Raw genomic sequence first — 9575 nt, 5'->3', positions numbered from 1 at the left:
TGTTCTGTATTCACTGTTCTGTATTCAGTATTGTGTATTGAGTGTTCTGTATTCATAGTTCGGCATTCAGTGTTCGGTATTCAGTGTTTGGTATTCAGTATTCTGTATTCAGTGTTCTGTATTCAATGTTCGGTATTCTGTATTTAGCATTCTGGGTTCAGTTTTCTGTATTCAGTGTTCGGTATTCAGTGTTCCATATTTAGTATTCAATGTCCAAATGTGAATGTTTAGTATTCAATATCTAATATTGAATGTTTAGCATTCACTGTTCATTATTCAGCATTCATTGTTGAATATTTAGTGTTCAGGTTTCAACGGATCAGTTGGGGTGGCATTTGGAAGCACTGAGGAGCAGACTGTGTGATAGTTAGGTGCAGGGCTGGATGAACACAGCAGGCCAAGCAGCATCATAGGAGCAGAGAGGCTGACGTTTCGGGCCTAGACCCTTCATCAGAAAAGGATAGTTAGCAGCTTCAGTGAGGTCACACCAAATATACAGTCAGGTCAATGGGTGACCACCAGGATAGGGAGACAGGTACTGTGGGAGTCTCCTGTGGCTAGCCTCCTCCCAAACAAGTACACCATTTTGGATATTGTTGGGGTGGATAGCCTGTTAGAAGAAAATAGCAGCTGCAGCCTGGTGTTTGGCACTGTGACTGGTTCTGCTGTAAAGGAGGTTATGGCAAGGCCATAGCAAGAAAAGAGAAGATTGAGTCTAGCACAGAAATTAATGAGAGCAAGTTAAATAGACAGGGCAGGCAAGAGCGTAGCAGGGAATGAGGCAAGATTGATTAATTAAACTGCATTTATTTTCAGTGCAAGAGGCCTGACAGGTAAGGCAGATGAAGTCAGAGCATGGACGGGAACATGGGACTGGGATGTCATAGCTATTACAGAAACATGGCTAAGAGACAGACAGGACCGGCAGCTTAACGTTCCAGGGTACAGATGCTATAGGAAGGATAGAGGAGAGGCAAGAGAGGAGTGGGAGTGGTGTTTTTGATTAGGGAGAACATCATGTCAGTACTTAGAGAGTATATTCCTGAGGGATCATCCAATGATGCTATATGGGTGGAACTGAGTAATAAGAAGGGAGTGATCACTTTGATGCAATCATACTGTAGGCCCCTCCTGGTCATCAGTGAAAAATTGAAAAGGAAATATGTAGGGAGATCACAGATAGCTCCAAGGATAATAGGATTGTAATACTAGAGGATTTTAACTTTCAAAACGTAGACTGGGACTGCCATAGTGTCAAGGGCTTGGATGGGGAGGGTTTTGTTAAGTGTGTTCAGGAAAATGTTCTCAATCAATATGTAGGTGCCCCGACTGCAGAAGGTTCAAAAACTGACCTCCTCTTGGAGGCAAGGCAGGGCAAGTGACTGAGGTATTAGTGGGGAGCACTTTGGAACCTATACTCTATTAGTTTTAAAATATTTATGGAATAGGATAGGTCTGGTCCACAAGTTAAAGTTCTAAATTGTATAAGGCTAATTTTATGATATTAGACAGGAATTTTCAAAAGTTGATTGGTGAAGGCTGTTTGCAGGTAAGTGGGAATCTTTCAAAAGCAAGATAATGAGAGTTCAGGGGCAGCATGTTCATATTAGTATGATGGGCAAGGCTGGTAGCAGTCAAGGTGATTAGAGAAATTGAGGCTTTGGTCAAGAAAAAAAGTACATGGCACATACAGACACCTGGGATCAAGTGAATCTCTTGAGGAGTATAGGGGGTGTAGAAGTACAGTTGAAAGGGAAATCAGGAGGGCAAAAAAGGGACATGAGATAGCTTTGGCAGATAAGGGACAGGAAAATCCAAAGAGATTCTACAAATATATTAAGGACAAAGAGTAACTAGGGGGAGAATAGAGCCCCTTAAAGATCAATGAGGCCATCTATGCATAGAGCCACAGACGATGGGCGAGAGCCTAAATGAATATTACTCATCAGGGGAGGCAATGGCCTGGTGGTATTATCACTGGACTGTTAATTCAGAGAACCAGTAATGTTCTGGGTACCCAGGTTTGAATCCCACCACAGCAGATGGTGGAATTTGAATTCAATAAATATCTGGAATTAAGAGTCCATGAATCCATTGCCAATTGTTGGAAAAACCCACCTGGTTCACTAATGTCCTTTAGTGAAGGAAATTGCCATCCTTACCTGGTCTGGCTTATATGTGACTCAAGACCCATGCAACGTGGTTGACTCTGAATTGCCCTCTGGGCAATTAGGGATGGGCAATAAATGGCCTAGCCAGTGATGTCCACATCCCACAAATGAATAAAAAAGAAGTATTTACCTTGGAGAAACACATGGAAGCTAGGGAACTCAGGAAAGTAAATAGTGATGTCTTGAAAAAAGTCCATATTACAGAAGAGGTAATTCTGGAGGTCTTAAAATGCGTAAAGGTAGATAAATCCTTAGGTCCTTATCAAGTGTATCCCAGGACATTGTGAGAAGCTAGGTAAGTAATTGTGAGGCCCTAGCAGAGATATTTGTATCATCAACAGACACTGGTGAGGTGCTGGAAGACTGGACAGTGGCTAATGTTGTGCCTGAGGTTGTAGACATTCTCACCAAGCTGGTAGGTTTGGTTGCAAATATTTCATCACCCTGCTAGGTAACATCGTCAGTGCACCTCCAGTGAAGCGTCGGTGTTCTGTCCTGATGTTATTTCTTTGCCTCGGTTTGCTGGGGTGATTGATATTACTTCCAGTTTTGTTTCTCAGTGGTTTGCATACAGAAGTATACCAACCAACCCAGCAAACTGAGGCATATAAATAGCAAGCGGGACAGAACACCAACGCTTCACTGGAGGCGCACTGACGATGTTACCTAGCAGGGTGACGAAATGTTTGTAACCAAACCCACCGGCTAGGCCAGCATGTCTACAACCTCATCCACAACCCAAACTGCTTGGAAACTTTAATGCTGTGTCTTTATTTTAAAAAAGGCTGAAAGGAAAAGCCAGGGAACTATAGACCGGTGAGGCTAACTTAAATGGTGGCTACATTGTTAGAGTGGATTCCAAGAGACAGGATCTGCATGTATTTGGAAAGGGAAGAACTGATTAGGGATAGTCAGCATGGCTTTGTGCGTGGGAAATAGTGTCACACAAATTTGATTGAGTTTTTTGAAGAGGTGACCAAGAAGCTAGGTGAAGGCAGAGCAACAAACGTTGTCTGCATGGACTTTAGAAAGGCCTTTGACAAGGTTCTGCATGGTAGACTGGTTAGTAAGGTTAGATCACATGGGATCCAGGGAGAGCTAGCCAATTGGATAGACAAAATTGGCTTGACCGCAGGAGATAGAGGATGGAGGAAGAGGGTTTTGTTTAGTCTGGAGGCCTGTGACCAGTGGTGTGCTACAAGGATCAGTGCTGGGTCCACTGTCATTCATCAAAATGATTTGGATGAGAATATGGGAGGCATGGTTTGTAAGCTTTGGATGACACCAAAATTGGTGAGATAGCAGACAGGGAAGAAGATTATCTAAGAGTACAATAGGATCTTGATCAACTGGACTAGTGGACCGAGGAATGGCAGACGGAGTTTAATTCAGATAAATGTGAGGTGTTGCATTTTGGCAAAACAAACAAGGGCGCAATTAATGGTAGGACAATGAGGAGTGCTGTTGAACAGAAAGATCTAGAGGTGCAGGTACGTAGTTCCTTGAAAGTGGCATCACAGGTAGACAGGGTGGTGGAGAAGGCTTTTGGCACGCTTGCCTTCACTGGTTAGTGCCTTGAGAATAGGAGTTGGGATGTCGTGTTACATCTCTACAAGGGTTTGGTGAGGCCACATTTGGAGTATTGCATACAATTCTGGTCGCCCTGCTCTAGGAAGATGTTATTAACCTGGAAAGGGTGCAAAAAAGATTTACAAGCATGTTACCAAGACTGGAAGGTTTGCATTCTAATGAGAGGTTGGATAGACTGGTACTTCTTTCCCTAGAGCATAGGAAGCTGACAGGTGACCTTATAGAGGTTAATAAAATCATGAAGAGTATAGGTAAAGTGAATTGCCAAAGTCTTTTTCCCAGGGTAGGGGATTCCAAAACTAAAGGGCACGTTTTGCGGTGAGGGGGAAAAGATTTAAAAAGCCTGAAGGAAATGTTCACAAAGTGGGGTGGTGCATATGTGGAATGAGTTGCCAGAGGAAGTGGTAGAGACAGGTACAATTATAACATTTCAAAGACATTTGGACTGCTACATAGATAGGAAAAGGTTTAGAAGGATATGGGCCAAACACAGGCAATAGAGGCTAGTTCAGTTTAGGAAACTTAGTCGGCATGGACCACTTGGTCCGAAGGGCTGTATGACTCCATGACTCTAATATCCAGTGTTCAGGTTTCAATTTTCAATGTTCAGTGTTCAATATTCAGTGTTCAGTATTCAATGTTTAATATTCACTATTCAATCCTCACTGTTCAATCTTCAATGCTCAGGTTTCAATATGCAGTGTTCAGTGTTATATGTTCAGTGTTCACAGTTCAGGACATGGGGTTCACTGTAAACATTCAGTGTTGACTTTTCAATGTTCACTCTTCAAGGTTCAATGTTCGGTTTTCAATGTTCTGTGTTTGTTGTTCAGTGTTTGAGGTTCAGTACTCAGTGTTCAGGGATCAGTGTTCAGGCTTCAATGTTCAGTGTTCAAAATTCAGAGTTCAATGTTCAATGTTTAGTGTTCAGGGTTCAGCATTCAGAGTTCAATGTTCAGGGTTCCAAGTTCAATGTTTAGAGTTCTGCGTTTGGGGTTCAGGGTTTAGTTTCCAGGGTTCAGTGTTCCAGGTTTCACTGTTCACTGTCCAGGGTTCAATGTTTAGTATTTGGGGTTCAGTGTTTAGTGTTAGGGGTTCAGGTTGTGGGATTTAAGTATGCTCCCCCACTCTGGGGCAGCTCACTGAAAATCAACCCCTACTATTCCCCGAGCTGTCACAGAAGGTTACATTTTCAAAATAAATTCACAAAACCCCCCAAACAACTTGTTATTTCAGATTCAGGCTGACAGGAAACACAGAATCAGGTTTCTAACCTCAGCTTGAATCGCTATTTATTACAGGTCATTCGATTCTAGCTGCAGTTAAAGAATTAAATTAATTTAAGTACAAATTAAAACTCTAAATCCTTGTAAATTTGTCCTCCCACACAGAAAGTCATAAACGGGGAGAAAAAAAATATGGGCAGCAGGGAAATTGGGAAAACAGTCTTTGTTCACAAGAACTGTTGGGTTCATTATTGCTTATCTGAAGGTTTTTCCATGACCACTTGTTTTCTGAATGCAAAAGGCACAGGCTGGCTGATTCACTTATGAAAGTTCTCTGACTTATCCAATTCAGAGTTGCAACTTGCAGCGTCTGGGGAAGGAAAGACAAGCTGGTTTTTATCAGGTTTAAAGTGGGTTACTGCAGAGAACTGAGAGTGAGTGTGTTTTGGCTGCTGCAGACCTGCTGGTTTCTCCTCAATCTGACCTCGCTTCTCTCTGTCTTGTTCACAGCCCAAACTGTTCAGCTTCCTGACAACCAATCACATGGTTGTTGGCGGGCAGAGGACCTTTCTCATTGAAACCTGGCCACTAATCCACACCAATCAGCTTCACTTGTAAACCACTTCTCAGCTCCAGTTCGTCTGCACGTTGCTGGGACCCACAGCTCCAGAAACAGGATTCTCAAAAGGTATCAAATTCCTTACTTTCAGAACATGCAGCCATCCTTGTACACCCCTGGGTTTCAAAACAGCTGTTTTTCATTTCAGACCAGCTTTATAACTTAAAATGACAAAGCCTTTACAGTGTCCAGTGTTCGGGTTTCAGGGTTCAGTGTTCGAGGCTTAGAGTTGGAGTGCATGGGTCAGGGTTCAGAGTTTGGTTTTCAGGCCTGACATTTAGCGTTTGGGGTTCAGTGTTTGGTGTTTGGGTTCAGTGTTTGGGGTTCAGTGTTTGGTGAGCAGAGTTCAATGTTCAAGGTTCAGTGTTTCGTGCCTAGGGTTCAGGTTGTGGGGTTTGGGGTCCAAAGTTCTGTGTTTGGGGTTCAGAGTTTGGTTTCCAGGGTTCAGAGTTGTGTTCGAGGTTCAGTGTTTAGTGTTTGAGGTTCAGGGTTCAGTGTTCAGTGTTTGAGGTTCAGGTTGTGGGGTTGCTCCCCCTCCCTGGAGCAGTTCACTGAAAATCAACCCCTACAGTCCCAGAGTCATCACAAAAGGTAGCATTTTTAAAATAAACTCACAAAATCCTCAAACTTCCTGGGTTTTCAGACTCAGACTGCCAGGAAATATAGAATCAGGTTTCTGTCCTTAACAAGAACAACTATTTATTACAGGTCATCAGAATCCAGATGCAGGTAAAAAATTAAATTAAGTACAAATTAAAACTCTAAATCCTTTATAAATTCATCATCCCACACAGACAAACATAAACAGGGGGAAAAATATGGGCAGTAGGGAAACTGGGAAAACAGTCTTTGTTCACAAGAACTGTTGAGTTGGTTATTGCTTATCTGAAGGTTTTTCCATGACCACTTGTTTTCTGAATGCAAAAGGCACAGGCTGGCTGATTCACTTATGAAAGTTCTCTGACTTATCCAATTCAGAATTGCAACTTGCAGCATCTGGAGAAGGAAAGATAAGCTGGTTTTTATCAGGTTGAAAGTGGCTTATTGCAGAGAGAGTGTGTGTTTTGGCTGCTGCAGACCTGCTGGTTTCTCTTCAATCTGACCTCGCTTCTCTCTGTCTTGTTCACAGCCCAAACTGTTCAGCTTCCTGACAACCAATCACATGGTTGTTGGCGGGCAGAGGACCTTTCTCATTGGAATCTGGCAACTAATCCACACCAATCAGCTTATGTCCAGCATTCAGTTTTTGGCGTTCTGTGTTCAGGATTTGAGGTTCAGTTTTTGGAGGTCACTCTTCTGGCTTGTATTTCAGGGTTTAGTATTTGGTTTCAGTGTTCAGGATTCGTGTTCAATGTTCAGTGTTTGGGGTTCAGTGTTCCAGATTCCAGTTCAGTTTTTGGAAGTCACTCTTCAGACTTATATTTCAGGGTTTAGTGTTTGGCTTTGTGGTTTATTTTTCAATGTTCAGGGCTCAGAGTTCAGCATTCAGTGATCAGGGTTTAGTGTTCAGGGATCAGGGTTCAGCATTCAGTGATCAGTAAACAGGGTTCAGTGTTCAGGGATCAGGATTCAGAGTTCAGTGTTCACTGTTCAGTCCTCAGTGCTTATGGTTCAGGTTTTGCAGTTCAGAGTTTGGGGTTCAGCGTTTTGGGTTCAGGTTTTAGAGTTTCGTGTTCAAGATTTGGTGTTCAGGTTTTGGTGTTTGGGTTTGAGATTTAGGATTGGGGTTCAGGGTTCAGGCTTTGAGATTCGATGTTTGGGGTTCAGGGTTTGGGGTTCACTTTCAGTGTTTGGGGTTCAGGATTCAGGACTTAGGGTTCAGAAGGTTTGGAGTTTGTGATTTGGAGTTTGGGGTTTGGGATTTAGGTTTCAGTGTTTATACTTCAGTATTCAGGGTTTGGGGTTTAGATTTTGGGGTTTGGTGTTCAGGCTTCAGTGTTTGGGGTTCTAGGGTTCATGGTTCAGTGTTTGGGGTCTGGGGTTTGTAGTTTGGGGTTCAGTGTTTAGGGTTCTGGGTTTAGAGTTCAGTGTTTGGGGTCTGGGGTTTGTAGTTTGGGATTCAGGGTTTAGGGTTCAGTGTTTGGGGTCTGGGGTTTGTTGTTTGGGGTTCAGTGTTTAGGTTTCTGGGTTTAGAGTTCAGTGTTTGGGGTCTGGGGTTTGTAGTTTAGGGTTCAGTGTTTAGGGTTCTGGGTTTAGGGTTCAGTGTTTGGGGTCTGGGGTTTGTAGTTTGGGGTTCAGGATTTAGGGTTCAGTGGTTCAGGTCTGGGGTTTGTAGTTTGGGGCTCAGGTTTTGAGGTTTAGGGATCAAGGTTTGGGGTTCAGGTACAGGCTTCATAGTTCGATACTCAGGGTTTCGAGGTTTTGGGTTTGGGGTTCTATTCTGAGATTTGTTGTCTTCAGACTCCCTATGCCACCCTCTCACCATGTTCTCTCCCTCCACTCGTTGCCCTCCTCTACAGATGGACTACCTTGGCCCACCTTTCGATAATCCAGACTTCGACCCTCCGCGGCTGAACCGTACAGAGGCCATTCCCAGTGCCACGCTAGAAGTGAGTGCTTGGAGGAACCTTGGTGACCAGCGTCGCCTCACGGAGAATCTTCGGGCCTACACCCTGTTGCTGCGGTGCCTGGGGGATGTAGATCGGGAGCTGACTAACCCCACCCTGAGGCTGACCTTCCAACACTTCTGCGCCAGCATCCGGGGACTAACCATCAGCATCTCAGGCCTGGTCACCTCACTGGGCTATCCCGCGCCTACCCTACTTCCCCCTGCGCACTTGGCCAGGGGCCTGGCACCTGCCCCCAGTGACTTCCTGAAGAAACTTGACCACTTCTGGCTGATGCGGGAGCTGCAGGGTTGGTTACTGCGCTCGGCCAAAGATTTCAATCGTTTAAAGAAACGTCTTGGCGGCTTTGTCACCCATTTGGACTATCGGAGACCCTGATTTGGGGAGAAGGGGAAGATCCCCGTCCCTTTTCTCCACACCCTGAACCCCTCACCTTGACCATCCCGTTAGTGCCTTATGCTAACATACATTCCCCACCTCCACCTGCGTGCCTCCTCCTGCCAAACATTCCCTACTGCTGGATGTGATTGCGCGAGCGGACAGTACTCATGCAACAGTCCCAAGTGCACCATTTACTACAAACAGTCAGGTGCATTCGTGGCTAGGGATGCCTTCTCTGCAAACAACAGGAATGTGTTGTGTGTTTGATTCCAACGTGCCTGAAACCCAAGGACCTCCTCTTGCTTACACAATGGTGATGCTCAGCCAATCCAGACCAGATCAGACAACTGATCAACACTCTTTTGTGGGGTGCAAATTGCTTGCTTGTTTGACTTTAAACATTCTCAAGTTTATCCTCACCAACACAGGATAAATGCTTCCAAATACTGTGTCTCTTTCCAGTGACTATTCAACCAGCCTAACACCTCATCAAAGTACCACAAACATCCCATAACGTTCCTGCCTTATACCCACCTTGCAACACCATATTGTTAGGAATACACTCTGATCTCTCCTCAATGAAGAGGAACGGAGAGAGAGGGCAATCAGCGATAATGTTCTTGGCCGATTTCCAAGATGTCCGTAGTCCTGACGGGAGAGGTGACATCATAGAGGGGAAGGAGTAGGGGTCTAAATTGTGCCGTTGCAGGGGCAGGAGAGGGTCATGGCCAGGGAGGCTTTTAGGTGGTGTGATGAACGAAGTCCATAAAATTTTTCTGGCTGTTTTAGTTTTGAGAGAAATTCCTCTGTGGTTTGGCAGAGTCTCATGTGAGAAAGGGACAAATGTAGGACCCGAGCCTGTTGCCATTTCAGCAGGACAACAAGTCAAAGAGCAGGCAAAGAAGGGCATGGGCTACAGATCTTACCTCCTCTGAAACATTGGGAAAGGCCCAATGACCAGGCAAAAATAGTGAGTCTCAGAGAAAGGGTGTCATGGAATATGCATGAAGAGGGAAAGCCT

General features: G+C 44.5%; 1 protein-coding gene across 1 annotated transcript; it reads left to right on the top strand.

The window, feature by feature from the left end:
* The first annotated feature begins 5620 nt into the window (after positions 1-5620).
* LOC109924553 (cardiotrophin-like cytokine factor 1) lies at positions 5621-8678 on the top strand. Its single transcript, XM_020524551.2, has 2 exons — positions 5621-5675; positions 8066-8678. The coding sequence occupies exon 2, from the start codon at positions 8066-8068 to the stop codon at positions 8549-8551; it is 486 nt and encodes a 161-aa protein (XP_020380140.1). The 5' UTR covers positions 5621-5675; the 3' UTR covers positions 8552-8678.
* The last annotated feature ends 897 nt before the right edge of the window (positions 8679-9575 follow it).

This window comes from Rhincodon typus, unplaced genomic scaffold (genome assembly GCF_021869965.1).
Source record: "Rhincodon typus isolate 14 unplaced genomic scaffold, sRhiTyp1.1 hic_rhity00000241, whole genome shotgun sequence".
Lineage (NCBI taxonomy): Eukaryota > Metazoa > Chordata > Chondrichthyes > Orectolobiformes > Rhincodontidae > Rhincodon > Rhincodon typus.
This window is presented reverse-complemented; position numbering and strand designations above follow the sequence as displayed.

Bases quoted from the DNA above. Each gene is read 5' to 3' on its own strand.
- LOC109924553 (XM_020524551.2), top strand. From the start codon at position 8,066: ATGGACTACCTTGGCCCACCTTTCGATAATCCAGACTTCGACCCTCCG.